The sequence below is a fragment of the Pelmatolapia mariae genome, linkage group LG7 (assembly GCF_036321145.2).
Source record: "Pelmatolapia mariae isolate MD_Pm_ZW linkage group LG7, Pm_UMD_F_2, whole genome shotgun sequence".
Classification (NCBI taxonomy): Eukaryota; Metazoa; Chordata; class Actinopteri; order Cichliformes; family Cichlidae; genus Pelmatolapia; species Pelmatolapia mariae.
In genome coordinates, this window is record NC_086233.1 from 63,734,546 (window position 1) to 63,758,143 (window position 23,598).

Here is a 23,598-nt window from a genome sequence, read left to right on the forward strand (position 1 = left end):
CCTATGCTCGTTGTTGTTCCCCACGTGGCCCGTCTATCATCAGAGCAATCGTTACAGTGCGTCGATTTGGAATAACAGGGTGATTCAAAACTATGTCATCAGGTGGGCTCTTACTGCACACCCCAGCAGGAGCACACCCGGAAAGACACAAAGGATCTGTGTCCTTATAGGACTTTTCAGATTTTCAAACCAAATGTCGCCTGTATGAACGTTGTTTTTAAAAAGGGGTCGCCGTCTAATGAATCAGATGTATCTCCGAAATCTGGGATTTTTTTTTTTCTTCTATTGGTTCATAAAAGATATATTATATATATTGGAGATATGTGGTTTTCATCAGACAGTGAGCATCTGTCTGATCCATAACAGTTATATAACCCATCCATCCAGATCTGTCACCCAGATATTCCTTATCAGAAAAGGACAATAAAACCTAAATGCAGTCCACCATCTCGTGTCCTGTTACAGCGTGATGAAATGGTATGTTTTTTGTTTGTTTTGTTATCATTTTTGTTTGTGTGAAAGTCATGATGTTTACTTTTTATATTACTTCTCACTTCTGTATATGTACTCACTTTTGTTCAGCTTTCAGCTTTCTTATGAAGCAGCAGCGGCTGCTGTAGGCGTTTAAAAGTACAAAATGTGTCCAGAAATTTGGGATGTTTGAGGACTTTGATGGATTTGTTTTCCACATGTTCTTTTATTAATGTTATTATTTTTATTGCATTTGTTGTTATTTTATTTTATTTTATTTTATTTTTAAATTCACTTCCTGGGTTAAATACATTGACTGTGGATTAACTTATGTCCTGTTACCAGGCAACATATTTTCTTTATTTTTTGCAGCTGAAAGTTTATTTCAGTTTCCAATGTATTTTAAATTTAGTACAGTCAACGGTTTTATTATAATTATTATAACCAAGAAAACTCTTTGTTCCTGCCTTTCTTTCTTCTCATTGTTAGCAGTTGTGTCGAGATTGACATAAAATTAGAAAACTCTTATTTTTTGTACATTGAAAGCCACGAGTTTGTAACATTTTACATGATGTTTTGCAGTAATGTTGTTGCTAAGAAATGATAGTTTAAATTAAAATAAAAAGAACAAAAATTGAAACTCAAACAACGAAAAGAGACTTGATGAAGTCATACGTTATTTTTCAGTTAAGGCCTCGGAACTTAAAATGATGAAGGACTCATTTTTAATCAAAACTTCACAGAGAGTCCATCCTCTGTTTCCCCTTGCTTCAGGTAAAACAAAAAAATACATTCTGGTTTTCAGATATACATGAAAGGATTTAATAACGTTAACCTAAGGTTTTTTTGTCTTCTTCCCCGCCCCCATTGGAGAATATTGAGAGCACAGAGAAATACTTACCTTAGTCTCCTCATACCCTCCAAAGTCAGCTGACCTTGTGACTCAGTGCTTAATTAGTTCAAGAACGTGGAAAATATATTATCTGTCTGAGGTTACCTTCAGTGGGATAAGTGGTGGATTATGTTGTCTGGGTTTAGCTCGGTGTTATGTTGAAAAGTTGAGACATAGCAATCAGATGCCACTGAAGACTTTCAATAGGGTGAGTGGACGAAGGGACAGAGTGAGGTAATTGAATGTGCATATAAAGCAGGTTGTACCATAAGATGAGGTTAAAGTAATGCTGGTTTGAAGTTTTCATACTTTTACATGAATGCTAGCTGATGTTTTAATGGGGCTGTAGCCAGTCTTGAAAATTTCAGGATTAAGGAATTTGATTTCATTCAGTGTCAGCGATGGTAAAAATGGCATTTTCACCATTTTTTGGTGGAAATTGAGCATTAATGAACCATTAATGAACCGGTACAGCACAATGAAGGGGTAAGAAGTAGGTGTTAAAAGCAGAATGGTATGAGGCATTTTCAACTAGGTTGTATTTTTGTAAATTGATAGCATGTGTACCAAATTTGGATAAAGCATTCTGTGATAAATGTGGGATTTCTTCCACATGGTCAAATCTGAAATTATATATCTATGGATTTTAACAGTGTCCTCAGGTAAAGAAAAATTAGCCAGATAAAGACTGGAACTTCATAACCAAGTCAAAGATTTAGGTTGTATTTAGTGAACCCGCAGCCCTCATCAAATTATAACCACGCCTCAGGTGGAGTCCATCCCTCAGTTTTCTTAATGCAGGCATTAAGGCAAACCATAAAACATTTTTTCTTCTTCTTCTTTTTTTTTACCTAAACTGTTTATGTTCTTAAGTGTTTAACTTATTTATACTTACAACAGCTCTGTGATATTTAACAGCTTGGGCATACTTTCAGTTTCTCCTGCCTGCTTGTGGTCTATGTTTCCCTCTCTTTTAGGGTTGAGCTTGTCCTCCCAAAGAAAATATGAGATACTCAATTTAAAATGTTGCATGTTTTTCAGAATAAACCTGTATTAATTCTTTGATTTGTTTATGTCTTTTTTTCAAACTAAATATAGCAGTTGAATGTCTTTGAATCACTAAAACTGGCATGTCAGTTTTTCCCTAGACTATATATGTATATCCAATTCAAATCAATTTTATTTACACAGCGCCAAATCATAACAGCAGTCAAGGCACTAAGGTAGACCCTACAATAATACATACAGAGAAGTACCCAACAATCATAGGACCCCCTGTGAGCAAGCACTTTGGCGACAGTGGGAAGGAAAAACTCCCTTTTAACAGGAAGAAACCTCCGACAGAACCAGGCTCAGGGAGGGGCGGGGCCATCTGCGGCGACCGGTTGGGTCCATCAGATTATTTTCAGCATAGCTCTGCTCTCCTTTACCATGAGCAGTCGGATTACCTTGTAAAATAAACTAAAGTAGGACCTTTTCACTCCACACATTTTAACTTTGCACAGTGCAAAAACACAGTTATTACTAATAATATTAATAATATCCCAATTAGCCAAGACAGTATAATAGGAATTACGGAGTTTGACCTTAAATTAGTTTTGTGACAAGTTGTGCAACTTTTTTGAGTTTATTCCTTTTGAAACAAAATGTTGAAAACTTTGATTCAAAAAGGGTCAGTTCTCTCCAGTGTGTGGATCTGCCCTAGAACATCTTCCTGGTTGGACATCGCTGGAACACCTCACCCAGGAGGCATCTTAGTAAGATGCCTAAACCACTTCAGCTGGCTCCCTTCAGTGGGGAGAAGTTACAGCTCTACACTGTGCCCCTCCCGAGTTACTGAAGCCTTTTTTGCATTAGTACCTGCTCAGATCGGCTTAATGCGACTCGAGGGGGTCAGACTCGGCATGACCTGTTTTCCATTACACTAATGTCTGTGGGGCCGTTATGGCAATTCGGCTGACATCATTTGTATCTGACATGAATGCTACAACAAAGGTGAATGTCAAGGCGGTGTTATACCTGCTGCTCGCTCTGTGGCTTTTCATCAGACCTGGAGACCATGGTGTTGTTTTTGTGCAGCCATGTCCCTCATTTCTAGCTTTCAAAAATGTCAGTTTTGAATTTCTTGAAGGAGACACTCTCATGACTCACACTGTAAAAAAAAAAAATCCATAGAAAAACAAAAAATGTCCTGGTAATTTTCTGCCAGTACATTTTGTTGAGTTTTCTGTAAATAATAAAACGGAAAATTCTGTAGATTTACAGTATACTCTCTGTACTATTTATGGACATTTCCTTCAGCTATAAAACAGAAAATTCTGTTCACAGTATATTTTCTGTATCATTAACTGATATTTTCCGTTAATAGAAAAATTGAAATTTCTGTTTATATTACTATTTCATAGCACTTCTTTTCAATGTAACTCATTAATTATGTTTTTTTATATCCTTAAACGTACATTTTTATGCAATTACAACCTAGTGCACCATGTGCTCAAAAATTCATAAATTAAAACTTTTTAAATTAATCTGTGCTTAGTACACAACAACATTGGTACAATTAATGTTAAATACTCTTTTATTCTCCTCAACTCAAACACTATACTAAAATAGAACAACAGAATCCATCTCGTCATAAAACAACTAAACAGCTGATACATGAACAAAGTAACTCACAAGCTTTCAAATTTGAGCATTTTTATTTCCTTGAAATCTGTTTGCCCTCATGTAAATGTGTTTACATACATTCATTCAACTGGCTCCCAAGTGTTTTCTTCAAACAGGACACCTGACAAACAAAAAATGTCATATTTAACGATATGTTCACATTTAATAATATCCAGATTACCTTTAAGTTAGAATCACTGCCTTGTGGTAATTTTGACTCAGCCAAATGGTTAAGGTGTGGTTTACATCCATGTCTGTCCACTTATGGTACAGTATACACATGTAGTCAGTTATAGCCAAACACCTTTGATTACTGAATTACATTCACTTCATTAATGAAGTGAATGTAATTCACTTTTTGTGTGAACATTTGTCCGAGATTAACTCTTTGGGGTCTTTACCTTACAGTATGACATACTTTGAGTCAAAATTTGTTGACTGTTTAAGTGGTGCCACATGAATAAAACTGAACAGATCTAAAGGTGTTCTTGAAATTTGGGTTTATTCGAACAGGACGGATGGATGACCACAGGACTTTTCCCCATATGAAAACTAAAACACAAAATAGATTAAGACAGATCGCTGTTCCAAACTTAAAGATAAAAGTGCATTTACAGGAATTGTTTTGACAGCTCTTGCTTTTCAAAGACAGTGAGGAGCAAAGTACAAGTAAAAGTGCTTTTTCTGATGAAGAGTTAAACTGTAAACAGCAGCGTAGTGAATAAGGATCTGTGTCCACGAATCTTCAGCAGTGACAACACTTAAACATCATAGTTCAAAATCCTTAATGCACAACTTTTTCTCCACTGTGTTCAAATACTCTTAGCTGTTTAAGTAGAGGAAAAAGTCATATTTCAGACATATTTCATGACAATTAAATGTTAGACAAGGCTCTGAAAACGAGGTCACGGTTACTTCCCAAGCAAAAACCTCTGCTTGTGCGCACAGAACCTAAATTGCATCAAATAAGACAATAATAAGACAAATGACTACAAAGTGACACCAGAGGCTGGAGAAGAGCAAGCATAAAGTGACATGTTGTGTGCGCACAATTTCTTTTGGTACCACGCTTCATATACCAGTGTGACAAAGTCCTGAATGCAGCCTGCATGTTAGTCCATCAAGGTCCATCTGAGCTTTAAATAAAATACACTCAGCTTTTCCTTGGATTTTCAGAGTTGCTCAGTTCATACAGGAACTGCAGCAGTCGGGGTTAACGTGTCGCTGTGTTGCTCCTCCATCTCAGCCATTGAGACTAGTCGCAATTTATTCTGAGGAAAAAAAGAGGAACAAAATGATATTTTTAAAAAGTTTGTATTTTTATTCTTTTTTTTACCTTAAACATAAACAACAGCAACAAAAAAAAAAGGATTAGGGCTGTGCGATATAACGATATATATCGGATGACGCTATAAAAATGTCTATCGTTTCATATTATACCCTATCGTTTGTTGCAAAATAAACTGTTTACAGCAATATTTTTTCATGGTTGTGATGGTCACTGTAGTGGCTATATTAATTTCTTAAAGTTCTCTCCTTCTCTTATACTTAAAATAACCAGACTATGGACGGACAAGCGACTGTTTTTATGCGTACTTTCGTTACCAAGAATGACGGTAAAACCATCGTGTGGTTCCGCCGTCCGCTTGTTTATTTTCTACATAAACCTTTCACAATAAAGCTCAAGATCCTGTTGAGACTTTTCAAAATAAACTGACATGATATACATTATTCTCAAACATCAAATTTCAGAATATGCATGAAACAAATTACCTCAAATAAAAACATCAAGTAACTATAAACGGTGCTTACAGTCACCACGCGGATGAAGGCACAGAGAATACCAGCATGGCCAGCGAGGATGAGGCAGAACCAGCTAGCTCCAAGCAGATGGACCAGTCAAAACAAGTCGAGGGCCTTATTGTTAAACGAGGGGCTACCTCTGTAGCATGGACATGGTTTGGTTATGAAAAGTTTGACACGGCCCAGAAAACTGTACTATGCAAATTATGCCACAAACTGGTCCCCACCACCACTCAAACATGACAAACCTCTTTAACCACCTACACAAGAATCACATGAAAGAGTATGGAGAGAGTTTACAAATGAGAAGCAAAAAAAGAGTCGTCAGGTGCTCAAAATAAACCTTAGACTCAAACGTTAGAACAGGCTTGTCCTCACAGCACGCAGTGTAATAAATACTCACAAAGAAAATGGCGGCCGTTTAAACTCATGTCTAAAAGTGTATAGTTTCATGCATCGGTCAAAACACTTGACTCCAGGTACACGACGCCCAGCTGAAAAAACTTCACACAAGTTGAGTTGCCCGAGATTCATAGAATTTACAGAAATTACACTATTTTGTGATATATATTGTTATCAGGGGAGAAATGTCTTATATCGGGATATGAGAGGTGATATCACACAGCCCTACAAAGAATTATAATTCACGTAGAGTTGCATACACATAACAGCATTCTGTTGCAACATAAGCAGTTTATAATCAAAGTGACATACATACCTTGAAAAACTAAATCAATCACAACATTAAACTCACCTTGTTTTTGTAGAGAAGGTGATCAGGGTTTTTCTTCATTTCCTGAGACCAGCTGCTCTGGATCATCACCAGCTTGTATCTTCATCTTTTTTTCACTCGGGGAAGTCTTCCTTTTCATTGCTCTGCACTGGAAAACCAAAGTGTGTGATCACAGGTGAAATAAGTGATATTTTTACACTGCAGGATTTAGAGTGCTTCAAGTAGTGAAGCAAGTAGCTGTTGATGCATTTCTCAAAAAATCTCTAATGATCTGAATTTTTAAGAAAGATACAAATATCTCTGCTTATATTTGGCTAAACGCTTGATATAGACATAACAGTTTATAATATGTCAGCATCCCCCAAAATACATATAAAGCTCCTGCATATAGTTATTATTGATTTTTTTTTTTTAGAAATAATTACTAGTATTTAATCACATTAGCACAATGGGGTGACAAAAATATTGCACATACTAGAAATGCTGCTCAGCATTTCATAAATTACATTTTCAACAAATGTTGGAGTAAAAACACAGTTACAGGGAAAATGTGTCTGTCTGCAAATATTAACTAAACATTTCTATGTGCTACAAAATAGACTTAATTGTAAATGTGCTGAGGTGAAAATATACTTTCAATAATATTACCACTACAGTCTGTTAACCACCAAATTAATCTATGCTGGTGAGCTAGCTAAAAGTCTTTACTTTAGCAGCCCAAAGGCTAACATTAGCATTTGTTAGCGTCAGCCAGGAAGGTCTGAGGCTTAAACTAGGGTTAGTGTAACTTTGCCTGAAACCCTTTAAAGTGTACAGTAGAGCCAACTGTAAAACACAGGTATTGATATAGCACGTATTAGAATCCTAAAATAATTTCTTTCTCTCTGTACATTAGTAGAACCATGAAGTTCTCACTTTTCCCAGTTATCTACATTGCTGACTTTCGCTAATTAGCTAGTTAGCAGTCACAGCTGTGTAATACCCAGAGAGACACAGACAGCTAACTATAATATTTATGAAAACGGGTCCAGCCACTGAAGGGCAAAACACTTGGTATCATAGTAAAAATTATTTTAACATTAACTAAAATGGAAAGCTTAAGTCATGTTAAACTTAAACAACGATTATTTTAAAAATGAGTCAGCAAAATGTTCCTACCTTGTCTGGAGACAGCAGAAACCAGTTAACAAATAAATTAATAATTCTTTCTAAATAAAAACACGGAGTCTTTTGAAAAACATTATTTTAATAAAAGAACATATGAGTTTAAATATTTACCACAGAAATGTGAAGGCAGTTTCTCCAACTCCAGAGTCCAAAATCCAGATGAAGTCTAAAAGAAGGGTAATGGCTGCTCTTGCTCTTACTTTTCCCTCCTTTTGGGGTTCTTTTTCCCACAATGCATTGCAGTAGTTGAGAAATACAGAAAAATACCTGTAAATGACTAATACGGAAAATTCCTTCACATTTATACAGTAGATTGTACTGTACTTTTGGATTTTTTTTACAGTGCAAGTGATGCCACTAACTAGCCAATCGGTGGCATGTTGATATCACATTTTCAGTTCACTTGGAAAACCAGTCAAGTAGGTACTAAAGAAGTAACTGGTACCAGGTACTGTCACCTAATGGAAAACCCTAAAAACCATGTCGAGCCGTGCCGAGCCAACCTGAGTAGGTACTAATGGAAAAGGGCTATAAACTACTCACCCTGTCTCTAAGGGAGAGATCAGCAACACTTCAAAAAAAGCTAATTTTTCATTCTTTTAGTCACTACCCAAATTCTATAACCATAGATGAGACTAGAAACATAGATCAGTTGGTAAATTGGCACCGCAGGGTCCCAATCCATCTGCCAATTTCCCGCTGCCCCTCACCTCATTTGTGAACGAGATCCCTCCACTTGGGGCATTCTGCCCTTTTCCAGCTGAGAACCATGGCCTCAGACTTAGGGGTGCTAATTCTCAGTCCTGATGCTTCACACTTGGCTGTGAATCCTCTGGTGTGAACTGGAGGCCACCACATGACAAAGCCACATCATCTACAAAAAGCAGCGATTAGATTCTGAGACCACCACAATGGAAGCTTTTTGGACCACTCATCATCAGGCTGTGATCAGTTGAAAGTCTGGCTCCTCTCTTCAGTTTGACACCATTTCTCCCGTTCCCGTTTCCTCAGCTCTCTCTTGCTGCCCACATGACTGTTGAAGTGCCTCGCCCCATAGGGGTTTTTGAATCGCTCTTCATCTTGCCACTCAACCGCAGCCTTGGGAAAGCCTATCTGTGGCTTTTGCTCCTGGCAACATAGCCCCTGGGATCCCTGGGACACACAAACTCCTCCATCACAGTAAGTTTGCAATCCACGGAGGGGAAGTATAAAATTATTTTAAAAATAAAGAGCTTTAAGTCAAATCATCTTATGACAGCTGGGATAGGCACCAGCGCCCCCCGCGACCCTGAAAAGGATAAGCGGAAGCGAATGGATGGATGGATGGATCTTATTATTATAATATGATTAAATAAATGTAATTTATGACTAATAAAGTATGCTGATTCTGATTCTGAAAAATGACATGGCTACACTTTGCTGACCAGTTAAAGCATTTAGGAAAGTTTGAAGTTAGAGTTGGTCAGTTTCTTAAAGAAAACGGTAATAATTTAGCACATGACTGTCTCATAAAGGCACAGTATGCATTCATTTTCAGGGTTTTACTCCTTGAAAATAAAGAAGAAGCTGGATGAAAACTTGCACCAACTTTATTTCCTCTTTGTTCTGAGTAGACCACTAGCTTTCAAATGTAGCATCTGCGGGGAACATGAGCATCAGAAGAGTGTTAAATGTTGCTTAGTTCTGCTATATTTTAAAAATGTGAAAATTGTTTAAATTCAAGTGGCTGATAGGATTTAAAAAAACAAACAAACAAAAAAAAACATTCACGGCTCCGGAGGGACAAACAAACGAATGTTTGTGCTTTTATCCACTTTTGATAGTGATGCACGAATCATGAACGAATTGTTCAATACTCGAGAATCACTTTACTGACTCGTGAATCATGATTCACAAGCCCAACTGACTCACTGACTCATTCCTGTTGCTGTTAGCAAACTAATTTCATTAGTAGAAATATATCTAGCTTATAATTAAAATTGTGTGGAAAAAAACAATAGCCAGTTTCTTAACAAAAACATTTCTGCTCTGAACTGGAAGAAAAAACCCTGATTAGAAAGCTCACATCAAGACAATAGCTCCTCAGTTCATAGTAACATCGCTCTGCTAACATGCTAACAGCACATTTGAGTTACTCACCCCCTCCCTTCCTGTGCTGAATCGTAGCATGAACGAATCACTCAGGACTCACTCACCCCCTCCCTTCCTGTGCTGAATCATAGCATAAACGAATCACTCACTCACTCGCTCACTCACTCACCCCCTCCCTCCTGGCTCACAGCTTCTTCTTCTTCTTGGTTGGCAACCAATGTCAAGGAGCATTACCGCCCCCTGGCACACAGCTCAGTGGACATTTAGATGAGAAAATATATATTTGACACATTTGAGGAAAAAACTAATAAAATAAAATAAAAATAAATAAAATAAATGTTCCCTTTAGAAATCTTTTTTTTTTGCTCTTTTTTGCTCTATAAAAATAGTTGTTTTTCTTTTTCAATCACTCATCTTAGCAGTACGATTTACATGAAAAGAGAAACAAATTAAGTTTGAGTGAAAATGTACATTTTTTGCACTCTCTGGTCAACTGACTCAGTGACTCAAATGACTCAAAAAATTCGATTCACTTTGGTGAGTGACTCATTAAAACTCGATTCAGTAAAAAGAATCAAATTTACCATCACTAACTTTTGAAAAACTTGCAGGATAAGAGAACTTAAAACGTCTCTAGCTGTCACCTGATCATGACGTCATGACGTCGACCTCGAACGTGCGCCGAAGACAGGAAGTTGAATTATCAGCTGATCCTACTGGCTGTTGTTGATGCCTGAAGTTGCTGTTGTTTGGACGCCGTGTCGCTCTTATCAGGTCCTGACATTGAAGACACGTTAAAGCGCAGAAAGGGACACGGTGGGCATTTACCGGTCGACGAGCTTATGAGTGACACGGAAAGCGTCTCCGCGCGAGTACTTGGGAATTTGCGCACGAGCGACGAAGAGCTAGCGCTCGAGCTTAAAGCTTCGCTGAAACGAAAAAAGAAAAACAGCAGAGACAGCCGACGGCTCGGCGTGCTGTCTTTTGTTTATGTCGTGTCAGTTTGAACCGTGATATTCATCATTTCTGTCTTGACTTTGAGAGTTTTTTTACGTTATTTATATTTATACTTGATTGAAAATAATCCAACGGGGCAGCTAGCTCGTCCGCTAATGTTAGCTCGTAGCGCGAAGAAAAGCAGTCTTGTTGACAAGATTTGATGCTTTCGTAACCGCCCAACTGTGACAGATGATAAACATAACGGGCGGAAACAGCTGAGTTTGAAAGCGCTATTTTCGTGCCTGCGTATTAGTTTGTTGTGTTTTAACCTGTCTGCCACTGGATCCAGTGCTCTGTTAGGAAACACGGCACCACAGAAGTTCATGTTTAGTTACTGAATCGAAGCCTGTTGGAGACATTTGTGGCTGTCGGACAAGTTTCTGATTAAACTCAGTGGATTAGTTTTTTAATCCTCATCGATTTATTTAAAAACACACAAACAAGCAGTCAGCTAGTTGACAGCTGGCCTTGTGCGTTTTAGGTTTGCTAAACGTTGCGTAATTTATGTTCAAGCTGGCAGCCAATGTTGGGCAACTTGTTAAATTCCAAGTTAAAACTTGTGCGTTTTAGGAACGTTTGTGTGCTTTGTATGTGATTTTAAGGCCCGTTTACTTTCTCTTCTTTGGTACCATTTTAATGTCAAGGACGTATGACATGAGATAAAAAGGACACGTTTACTGTAACGCGCAGACCGAGTGGCTGTTCTGATTCTCATGAATTTGATAGCTTTGGAGAAATAATAAGAGTTATGATTTAAAGTAGCCGTCGGAAATCCTGTGGGAAAGTACTGTGTTCAGCCGCGAGAGAGAGAGAGAGGGTCCCTCACAGGATCCCATCGTGTCTTGAGGTGAGGTGAGCTGCCCCCCACTACTTGCCAATGCTGGATCTGGAAGTGGTGCCTGAGAGATCACTAGGAAATGAGCAATGGGAATTCGCCTTAGGTGAGCATTAAACATCTTCAGTGAATTGAAAAGATACTTTTTAACTACCTTAGATATGCACTTGTTAAGACTCAATAACAAATTGTGTGTCTTGCCTTCACTGTGTGTGTGTGGGTGTTCAGGGATGCCATTTTCCCAGGCCATCTCTATCCTTCAGAAACACTGCCGCATCATCAAAAATGTCCAGGTGCTATACAGTGAACAGGTAAGACGCACAAATATCTGTTGTTTAAATATAAACTCGTGCTTGCTCACAATCCACAAACAGTCATAATCAGGTTGCAGAAGAGTTCTGGGCAGCAATTCGAGTTGTTCAGGCGTTCCTGTGCAGTGGAAGTAAATCCAATTGGTTTCTAATCCCCAATATTTGTAATTATTTTTCACTGAAATTACTGTAGACCACTGTAACACAGATAAAGCCATATTTATAAGTTTATCAGTTGATGATAAACAAATGCTTAACAAATTGTTTGTTGATTAAAATGTCGAAACTTTGTTGTCAGTAGGTCGTTTATTCACCATAGTGCTGAAAAGTTCAAATTTCTATCTACTATTGTCTTTGTCACGATAGTACGAGAAGCTTGTTTCTGCCATTTGTTTTCAAAAAAACCAACACCCCCAAGCTCTTAGTCACCACAAATCGTAATCTGTTGCAAAATGTAAATATATATATTCATTTTGCAACAGATTACAATTTGTGGTGACTAAGTAGTTGCTCAGAGCTTGGGGATGTTGCACGCTCATATCAACTTTCGATTGCAAAGCACATGTTGCCTGATAGGGGGCATCCTTTCTGCAAACATTTACAGTTGGACTGACTGCAGTCACTCTCAGAGACTGTTGGAACAAATAATTGCTGTCTAATTTATAAATGCAGACAGATTGCTCACGTTGCCATCAGTCTGAATCTTTGTCAGTGAGCACAAACTGACTTGACAGATTGACTCAACTGGCTGCCAGCTTGTTGTATTCTTGTGATATTCCTGTAGAACGGGAAGGTTGCTGAGTGGAAGTGCAATAATTAATTAAAATTAACAGAAAAATAACTGAGGTGAGATAACTTTATTTTTACCTATTAAACCTTGTCAATATCTGTTTTAACTCTGAGGACATGCTGTGCAGGTGAAAAAATGTGATAAACCACAATGACAATAATAATGTATCGTGGGATGTCTGATAATTCCCACCTCTGTTATCTTATGTATTGTTAATGTTGTTTTGTTTTTACTCATCTGCACAAATCTTCTAATAATCACCCAGTATTTACTTTTTAAAATCATGTCAAAAATAAATCGAGGTGGTTGTTTCTCAGGTTTAAATGAATTCAAGGTCGGTTTGCCTGTGCGTGACAGCATCTGCTCCTGCCTCTTAATGTTAATTTATCGGTTTTAACTCCCTGCCTCTGTAGACACCACTCAGCCATGACCTCATACTGAACTTGACTCAGGATGGGATTAAACTGCTGTTTGATGCCACAAATCAGAGACTCAAGGTAAGAATTTAAGATAATTAGCAGAGCTCCAACAGTCTCCTCAAACACTCTTGGCATTCGTGCGCTGATGTTTCTGACTTTCTGCGTGATAGGTGATTGAAGTGTATGACCTGAGCAAAGTCAAGTTGAAATACTGGTAAGTAAAAACTTAAATCTATTAAATAGCAGCTGATGTAGCTGCTTTGAGAGTCATGTTAGCTTCTCAGCGACATTTAATGGCATAAATCCCGGATTGTTCTGCATATACGGCACGCCTGGTTCATTTTATATTAACACGAACACCACGTTCAACTTTAAGTCACAGGTAGGCTTACAGCTTACTTGAGTCCGCCTGCATTAATGTGTTTCTTATTCAACGTTATCTGTTGACGAGTAGAATCCATTTCCCATCTTTGCCATTAACTCTTGAAATAATGCAGTACAGGCACTTTGTTAATAGGTTTAATACTGACACTGTGTATGTATGGATTGTGTTTCAGTGGAGTCCATTTCAACTCTCAGACCATTGCCCCCACGATAGAGCAAATAGACCAGTCATTTGGCGCTACACACCCTGGAGGTACTTTCTAAAGGACCAACACACTTGGAATGTTTTCACTTACAACTAATTTGGTGTTTTGGTTGTTACCCTGTATAAAATGCTCTCCTCTTCACTTGTCTCTCCCTAGTTTACAATGCTGCAGAGCAGTTGTTCCATCTCAACTTTCGGGGACTGTCCTTCTCTTTTCAACTGGACTCATGGAATGAAGCTCCAAAATATGAGGTGAGAGCGTTTTAGTCCATTTGCCTGTGAGCCAATTAAAGAAGAGCTGAGTGCTCGCTATTTCCAGTCCCAGGAGAGCCAGGCCAGCCTTGGGATTTGAGTGGTTTCCAGTCATGTAGACACTCAAAGGTCAAGCTGTATTTTTTGCCTTGTCACAAATATACATGAAACCAAATCAGTGTGTGTCTTGGATTCTGACAGTGTTTTTGTCTTTCAGTGGATTTTGTCATGAAGTTTGTGGCACACAAGGACAAAATTCATGTATTTTCTAAATTAACCCGTGGTAATCTTAGTGTATAAGAGGACTTTATTCTTCTTACTGCAGATTAATGACTTTTTAAATGGGTAGTGGGTGCGAGATGTGGCTGTTTTTAATTCAAATCAAATGTCATCCCACGGGAAGGACTCCTGCAGTGATAGCTGCATAAGAATAAGTCAGAAGTGCTGAGTCACAGTGAGTCTCGATTTGATGTTGGACCTTTCAGATTACGCCGAAGATCCAAGACGAATGAAAGTACAAAGAACAGTGTCATCAATCAGTGAAAACACTGGTGCTTTCTTTTTTTGAAAGCAGTGTGTAGTCAGTGCTTCATGAGACATTTCACTCCCTTTATCACATGTTGTCACTCCTCTGTACTGTCACAGCTCTGTTTTTTAGTCTTCTGAATGTGTTTATTCATGTGGACGCAGAGACCTTTAGTATCTACCAGTCCTGTACTACTTCCAGCTGTTTTGCCTTGGCAGCCTAACTTTGCCATGGGTTTGGCCTCCCTGCAGATTCCACATGGGGCAATGGTCAAGAGGATGCACATCTACACTGGCAACAACCTGCAGGAAACAAGGTACGTAATAATGGCAATGCTGCCAGAGGAAACGGTTACTTTTTGTCCTTACTTCACATATTGATATGAGTTTGTTTCAACTGTTTTAAATGTTGGAAAACAATCACAGAGACAGCAAGAACAAAAAGTTACAGAAAAAATAGCTAAACTTATTTCTCTGTCCTCAGAGCTCCTGCAATGCCATTGGCTTGTTTCCTCGGTAACATTTATGCAGAGTGTGTGGATGTCCTGAGGGATCGGGCGGGCCCTCTGGGGCTCAGGCTCCGCCTTCTCACTGCAGGTAACACACAGCTCAGTACCTGAAGTGTGTGTGTGTATCTTGAAGGCTGCAAGTGATTATTTGTAAGTTTGACACCTTTGTTTTCCCCATAATGTTAACCCTTTCACGCATAGTGGTCACTACAGTGGACAGCTATTCAAAGGCTGTTTTCTTGTATTTGTGTCAGTGTTGATGGTGTACTTGCACATAAACCATACCTGCCACCCACTGGTCGTTTAATGTTACTATAGATGTATGACGTGTTTCATTGTAATTATTGTTATTTAACCTGTCATGCATGAATTATGACAACCTCAATCTGGATTTTTTCTTATTCATCTTTTCTTGCATAAAGATGAATAAAAATACTTAAGAAAAAAATCCTGATTGAGGTTGTCATAATTCATGCATGACAGGGTTAATATGGGACTACATAAATGAGCACATATACACAGTAATACCAATTTTTACTGTTGTTATTAACAGTGGTGTGAACTTGAGCTTCTTTTCTTTTTAATGTCAAAAATCACTTTTAATGTCACATCACATGTGCAGGTACACTGGTACAGCACATGCGAGTGAAGTTTTTGTGTGCAAGCTTCACAAGCAACACAGGTGTGCAAAATACAATAACATAAGAACAAAGCAAAATATAAGAATGGGAATCTGCGAATTATAAGAAAAAATAAATGTACAAATATAATAATGTTTGTGCATGACTGAATATGTATAATAAATATGTATATATACATATATGGGTGTGTGTGTATATGTATGTATATGTGTGTATATATATGTATATATAAAATATACAGAGGTCAGCAGTAGCAGTGATGTGGAGCTTTAGTGACTTGTTGTCTAAACTGCAGGTTGTGGTCTCGGTGTGATGACTGATAGTAAAATCAAGTCCCTCGAGAGGAGCATCTACTTTGGAGATTCCTGTCAGGATGTGCTCGGTGCTCTGGGCTCCCCACATAAAGTTTTCTACAAATCTGAGGACAAGGTAGCAATTCAGTTCAACTCCATCTTTACTTCTTGTATTATTGCTATTATAGTTACTCATTTAGTCTGTTAAGTCTGTAAAGTGGTGTTTAACCTGTTGGATGTTATCCATTTATCAAACCTGCTCTCTTGTCATATTTTCACCATCTTAAGAAGTTGTGTTAAATATTATTTGTATTAATTTAAAAAGTCAGATAGAAGCCTATATTTTCCCAAATTCTTTTTGTGTTTCAGATGAAGATCCACTCTCCGTCACCACATAAGCAGGTCCCATCTAAATGTAACGACTACTTCTTCAACTATTTTACCCTGGGAGTGGTACGTAAGCGAAGCCGTGCTTGTGTGTGTAAATCTTGGTGTCAGTGCCTGTGCTGAGTTATTTTTAAGAGCTTTGTCTGCCTCTGAGCTGTGTTTGAGTTTTCGTTTCCTTTTAATGGGGACTCAGTGTTGTCTGAAAGTACTGTATGCGTCATTCAGAACCATTGGACGTCACACTGGAGCGCCCATATCAGCAGCACCTCCCCCTCCTTTCATATTATGTTTGTGTAAGTCAGAGCCATGCCAAAAAGAAAAGTCCAGCTGCAACCGTTGGTCAACTCTAGCAGTGTACAGTTATAATGGTCGTAGTGCATGTACCCCATCTCCTCCTTATTGGGTGGGCCAATCTTACTAAAACCTTGGATGAACATTGTCACACCTACAGTGATTATTAGTACATCTCTGTTTCTCAGAAAGATTTGTAATGAATCCCCTTTTTACCATCCACCTGCAAATGTGATGTTACATTCACCTTTTACATTTGTTTCACGTGTCACGTTCGACACGCATCACCAGTGTGTAACTTAAAGGTCACCAAAATTTGTATCTGCGATGATTTTGTTGAGTCCCCACTAAATACGTAATGAAGAATCAGCAGCACGAGGCTGGCTAGTATATTCAGTGACCGTGGTATGCTAAAAGTCAACACATCGTGACCCCCGTTAGGATAAGTCCCTGCGGCCGGGCGGCGTGGACGCCCAGAACCTGCGAACGAGGCAACGCCAATGAGTTTGAATATTGTTGACCTTGACCACTCCTACCTGCTCGCTGTGAATTAATGGGACATTTACCTGCACTGCAGCTTGTTTCTACAATGGATGAGATGCAGGCTAAAACCGTGATAGGCGGTCAGTCTAACACAGCTTTAACTCAGTCATCTCAAGATTCATGTCTTTGGACTGTGAGAAAACTCCTGGTCCAAAGACATGAAGGTTTAAGTTTGTGCAATAATAAAAAACAAAAACTGCAGTTTGGAACCTGCAACCATCTTGTTGTGATGCAAACCACATGCACCTGCATAAATCACTGCATGCGGAGGTGTAGTCCTACTTTTCTTCATTTGCTCACATCTACTGTTTGCAGTAGATAGGTGTCTACTGCGAACACTAAAGTAACCTCAATGACTGTATTTTTGTATTTTTCAGGATATTCTGTTTGACTCGACAACTCACCTGGTTAAGAAGTTTGTTCTCCATACCAACTACCCTGGACATTACAACTTTAATATGTAATTATCCTTCTTATAATATAAACCAAATGTTTATATTATATTTTTACACTTGTTTTTGTTGTTGCACTTATTGTAATGTCTCTGTCATCACAGATATCATCGGTGTGACTTTAAGATTCCACTTGTCATCAAAAAAGGTAAAAGTTATTCAGTCGACAGAAATACCTCCATATTCATGCTTTAATTTCTAGTACTTGACTCTCCTTTGTTCTAATGTCTGTTCATTTATGTCGGCGCTTTAGAGGGAGCAGACTCTCAGACTGAGGACTGCATCTTAACTACTTACAGCAAGGTCAGTTCTGGAACTTTTCAGTTTAGCCACAGGGTGGCGCTGTGGTAGGCAGTAGAAATCTAACAGGACTTGTAGTTTTCGGTTCGATGTTCTGACTCTGCACCTTTAGCGGATTACAAGGTTGTGACTTTGCATCGCTGACATAGGCTTACAAATTTGGTGACTGATCATAAGATGCTTTCTGTTGCACCACAGATCCAATAACAAATCAACAGTCCTGTGATATGAAACATTCATAACTGAATATCTTAGTCCTTTCTGCCCCTGGAAATAGCGTTATTTTTGTTTAACATTGTGGTCTCGAAGCTGTTGCAGTCACAGTTTGTTTCTTTCCACCTTTATACAGTCAGGTGTGACATAAACAGCTGTCAGCAGTCGAGAAACAGACCAACTCCTGGAAATGTGTTTGTTTTAATTGTCTGTTAACCTTTTGACTCTTCCTCAGTGGGATCAAATCCAAGAACTGCTCGGCCATCCAATGGAAAAACCTGTAGTGCTGCACAGGTAACATATAGTCTACATATATGCAGTTAATACAGACAACACAGCTGTTTCAGACACCACCCACATATGTGACATCAAGTCTTGTGACCTTGTTTGTGTTTACAGGTCTTCATCGGCCAATAACACAAATCCTTTCGGCTCTACGTTCTGCTTCGGACTGCAGAGGATGATCTTTGAGGTCAGCACATTTTATGATTCAGCTGGGATTACAACATAAAACTATATGGCAGCATGCATTTTATCTGAACCACCTGACTACATGGATTGTTCCATTTAGAGCACATAAAATGTGACGTGTGTTACGTAAAATGCTGCACAAGACTGACATGTTCAGCAGTATTATTATAGCAAAGCTGCTAAACCAGTTTAAAGCTGACAGGAATGTGAATTATTCTCTCTGAAAGGAGATTTGTAGAGATTTGCTCGCAAAAGTATTAGAAATGCAAAGGTGATCAAGAAACAGCTCAACCCCTAATCTTTGAAATGTGTGTCGTAGTTTTGAGCCCGTGTGTTTCAGTAGTCCTCACTGTCTTGTGTTCCTCCTCCCCAGGTGATGCAGAATAACCACATAGCATCGGTAACCCTCTACGGTGCTCCACGCACGACCAGTCACGCCCGACCCGAGTCCAGCAGTAGTTCCCACTAAACAAGTAACCGCAACCACATCCCGTTTTGGCCTGTCGTGAATCCAGTACTTCTACTGACTGACTTTCTAATCCAGAGCCAGATTCTTAACCAAGCAGACCTAACCGAACAAAGTTACTCTTACCCAGCTCAGATGCTAACAGAGAAACAACTAAAATCAGACACGGCATTTACCAACTCTTCCTGTTGGATACTAAGACTCATTCTTCCAATCCGGCACACCCATCTAGCACAGCTAAACCAACTCTATCCCGGGACATCCGAGATCCAGTCACACAGTCTCTGTGCTGGAGCATGGAGCGTTTTATCTCGGTTAGTCCAACGGTCCCAGTGGTGCTGCGTTGTGGTAGAGCTCGACCGTTTCCTTTCCATCCTTACGATGCTTTCACCCCGGACCACCGGGGGAAAAAAGCTTGTCCAGACTCTAAGCTGGCGCCAGTTTATTTATCAGCAGCCTCCGTACCGTTGTGGTGGTGGGACAGTTGGCGTTTGAATTCACCTGCTGCAAATCTCAAGTTATTTAACATCAGCGTAATAATATCGCAGCTGGAAGCTGCTGTGGCCAGAGTCTGGAAACAAAGTGTATCACGTCAAACAACCACAACCAGCAAACCAGTACCGCCAGTCTTCCTGCCTCAGCTTCAGAACGGCTTCCAAACTACAAAAAAACCAAACCAGTTCAGTCCAACCGAGAGCCGTCAGAGCCAAAATGCAGTGAAAGCTGCAGAGGACTTTAACCAAAAACACGAGAATCCCAATTTTGTCACACAAGACAAAGACCGCTCGCTCTCAGGGTTCGGACGGAGACGTCCTCCTGAACATAACCCGCTTGATGTCCCGCCCAGTTGAACCAGATGTGACCAGAAAGAAAATCCTCCCTGTTGTCTTCTTATTCTTCCTTCAACTTTGCTCAGCGGCGCCCGCCAACACACACAGACACACACACAGGCAAACAAAGCACACTCAACAGCACGACTGCTGTTACGTCTCCCTGCACGGACACGGTGACAGAAATGAGCATCTGCATGTGGTGTGAGGCTAATTTTTAAAAATGACATTTCAATTTGTGTTAATTTAAGCTTGCACAAACACACACAGCATCCTTTCATTACTAAACGCATGTATTCCTGATACATGAAAGCTGGTTTTAGCCGTTTAATCGTGAAGCAGACTGACATGCAGGAATGACACGAGAATCTTTGCATGGACTCTTGTGCAGCGAGAGGAGACTTACTACAAGCACAAACTGACGCCCGTTTCCTTTGATTGGTTGCATCTTCTTGCATGTTGTGAGGGGTGTAGAGTCGCCACAGAGTTTCTTCATTTTACCGCGGCCGCCCTTTTCACTCGTTCGCCTCGAGACCATTTTCATCGTGTACTGTTTTAAATCCGTTCGTACATTTGCACTAATACTCACCTTTTTACTTGACTGTTTGATTGATCTTCAGATATAGATATTTTTTTTTCGTACATTGGATGAGAGGGTGTGTGTGTGTGTGTGTGTGTGTGTCCTGTATACATATGGAAAGAAAGAAGAGGCCCTTACGTGGTGCTCAGTGTTCGCAGTGCCGTCCTCTTTGTCGCTCCATCTTCTGCTCCTCCTTCACGTCACTGACACATGGCACAGTCTGCGTTTGTTTCCTTGTTGAATTGCCAAACTGCGATAGCCAAAGAGGTTTCAGGATGTTGTTATTTGATCTGCTGACATTATCACTGTATTACTGTCTGAACATTTCATACAGAGAGAGTCGGGCGTTGCCCGTCTCTGTTCTTTTGGATCTTTTTGTGTCTGACTTGCACATGTTCGTCGTCGCTGTAGTAAAAGCTCAGCTCCTGGTTTCTCTGACGGCTGACAGTAATTATACGACACGCAGAGCTGACTCTGAAAGCGCTCAGTCCATCTGTCGTCTGGATCCACAGATTCACAGTAGTGTGTGTATGCTGTGAAGTGTCAGAGTGGTCACTGTTGTCACTGAGCTGTCATTCAAAGAACCGCCATCATTTCTCTGGGTTTAGTTCATTTGAACCCATTTTGGAAACGGGGAAAGAAAACCAGTCATTCCTCCATCGTGTGACGTGCAGTTTTGCATCAAACTCCCATTTTATAAATTTACATTATTTTTAATTCCAAGCAGATTAATAAACTGTGTATTAATTTTAATACACATTTTCTTGTATTGTTCTTCAGTACAAACAATTCCTTTAATTTTCTCTCTGTTGTGATCAGTGACTCAGTCGGTTAGCATCCCCGTCTGTTAGCCTGTGACCAGCATTATCCAACAAGTACAAACCTGTGCTGACTCTACTTTAATAAGCAAAAAACAAACAAAAAGACCAATACTGAAATGTTTTCATTAGAAAATTAATTTTACTTGTCTATGTTCCTAATTCCTTATAATTCCTAAGCATTTGCTATTTTTATGTATTCAGGCCTTTATGCTAATGTTGTTGTATGAATGCTGTATATAAATGCGTGCTCTTATTCTGGTGTCCTCTTATTTACAGTGTTAGTGGCTTGGCACCTCAACATTTCTGCATTGATTTTTATTAGAGTTAAGCTCAGGTGGAGTCATCTGCTCACAGCTCATTATTGTTTTTATTCTAGACCACTCAGTATTCATATTTTTGCATGTGCAATGCTAACACTGCAAGTATGCTGACATGTCAGCAGTTAGCAAAGCCCTGCTTAAACTGCTTATTCACAGTTGGCCTGGAAGAGAGCTCTCGCTTTAATCCAGTGGACAAAAATGGATTTTTAGTCTGCGAGATTTAACATCTGCATCCTGAAAGCTGATTCTGTTCATCTGGACGTTTTCAGTGGGAGAAACGTTTCGTCATCATCAGGTGACTTCTTCAGTCTCAGCTGACTGCAGGTTTCCAACCTTATAAACATCTGCACAATGACAGAAACTAGCACCACCGAATGAACAATGGGCTGGGAGGTCAGTTTATGATCATTGATATGCAAACTGTTATGATCATTGATCAAAGCCCATGAGTACCATTCACAGAGAGTTGGGGACTGGCTGCAATCACAGCATTGTGAGATGGTTACAGATGCATCTACATCTACTTGTTTACAAAGAAAAATATCAGTTTTCCAAGCTTTCCTGTAGCCAGACGAGCATGGCGTTCCATTACTCGTTTTCCAAAACTGGAACACCACAAGCTACGGTAATATTTTAAAATTTAAATCCAAAAAACACCTATTTTCTTATTGGACTCCCAGGGTCAGATATTTAAGAGCGACGGCTGTCCGCTTTGTCTCTGATGAAATTGGAAAGACTGTTCCCTACTCTCCTCCCGTTTGTCCACAGCTTCAGTCAAATAGGGGAAAGGTGTAACTCTAGTGAATGCTATATAACATTTACTACCACTTGCTTTTGTGTAAGCAAATATAAATGTAAAAAAGAAGATACAAAACTGTTGAATATCGTGCCTCATCTCCCACCGAGCCTGTCTTTGACTTCTTTCTCTATCGACCCTGTAAAAAGGAATCTCCTTGTATATAAAATCGAATGCATTTGAGCTGCAGCGTTGTACAGTATGTATGTGTGTCACTGAGCTCCAGCAACAAAGTAACGTGGTATTATGGCTGACTCATTTTACATTTACCTGCACAGTTTGGCAGGTTGAGTTGGGTTTCCCAAAATGAGGAATGTGTTGTTAGTTCTGAACTAGTTAGTTATTTTCGTTTGAGTTTCTTGTACTGTCTTCCATTTCTGTTGGGGGTGTGGAGGGTGGGGTCTCATGTGTGTTCATAACCACCCGAAACACCCAGATCAGTGTTAACATGGTGTGGAATACATGAGTGTAGTAAATGCAGGTCTACAAAATCAGGCCTTAGTTATCCACGAGAGTGACAGAAACTGAAAAAACCTGTAGATTTCAGATACAAATCAACATCTGAAGCAAAACGTCGCCTCCCTCCACCCTCTGCTGTAACTGTTTGTCTTAAGCCTTTTTTTCTTGCTTTAAACACAGTAATTTGAGAATCTGAGACCCGCATTACATCACTCAGCCACAGCATTGAAACGGCTGCCTAATTTTGTTGAGGTCAGTCTCGTTGAGCCGAATGTGACCTCTCACGGCATGAAGCATGTTCCCCCAGAGAAAGGGGAATTGGCCTGTCGCCCCAGTTTTGGTAAACCCAGCCCAGTGTCGTGCACGGTCATTGCTGTGATGAAGCATTTTTACTCAGAGATGGCGAGGGGAGCTGTAGGGTGCTGGGTAGGTGATCTCACCCTAACTCAGGTGGACATATCACATCCTTGTTTTTCCAAAGTTTTTAGGGCAGAAAAACAAGAGAAACTTTGATCTGTGTGGCTTTTAATTTACACCTTTTTTTCTTGCTTTTTACAAATTTTTATTTTACTGAGTGGGCAGATGTGTGATTATCAAACTGAGATTGTTGTAATTTATAATTGTCATCTTCAGTGTAATGATAATCTCATGTTAATGCTTTGTATTGTCTGTCCATGGTATC

At 39.4% G+C, this 23,598-nt stretch overlaps 1 protein-coding gene across 3 annotated transcripts; it reads left to right on the forward strand.

Annotated features, from left to right (window-relative positions):
- Positions 1-10,513: 10,513 nt before the first annotated feature.
- On the forward strand, positions 10,514-20,423 carry phaf1 (phagosome assembly factor 1). Of its 3 annotated transcripts, none has more exons than XM_063480205.1 (16): positions 10,514-11,764; positions 11,887-11,969; positions 13,173-13,256; positions 13,349-13,392; positions 13,736-13,815; positions 13,925-14,019; positions 14,710-14,861; positions 15,029-15,141; positions 15,990-16,123; positions 16,357-16,440; positions 17,586-17,668; positions 17,765-17,808; positions 17,914-17,963; positions 18,409-18,467; positions 18,573-18,645; positions 19,018-20,423. In XM_063480205.1, the coding sequence occupies exons 1-16, from the start codon at positions 11,701-11,703 to the stop codon at positions 19,111-19,113; spliced, it is 1,338 nt and encodes a 445-aa protein (XP_063336275.1). In that variant the 5' UTR covers positions 10,514-11,700; the 3' UTR covers positions 19,114-20,423. The 3 variants fall into 3 exon arrangements, with proteins under 3 accessions (XP_063336275.1, XP_063336276.1, XP_063336277.1); XM_063480206.1 differs by having other exon boundaries at positions 14,764-14,861; XM_063480207.1 differs by having other exon boundaries at positions 14,797-14,861.
- The last annotated feature ends 3,175 nt before the right edge of the window (positions 20,424-23,598 follow it).

Bases quoted from the DNA above. Each gene is read 5' to 3' on its own strand.
- phaf1 (XM_063480205.1), top strand. From the start codon at position 11,701: ATGCTGGATCTGGAAGTGGTGCCTGAGAGATCACTAGGAAATGAGCAA. The intron at 11,970-13,172 runs GTAAGACGCACA...CTGCCTCTGTAG, and splicing joins AGGTGCTATACAGTGAACAG to ACACCACTCAGCCATGACCT. The intron at 17,964-18,408 runs GTCAGTTCTGGA...ACTCTTCCTCAG, and splicing joins TCTTAACTACTTACAGCAAG to TGGGATCAAATCCAAGAACT.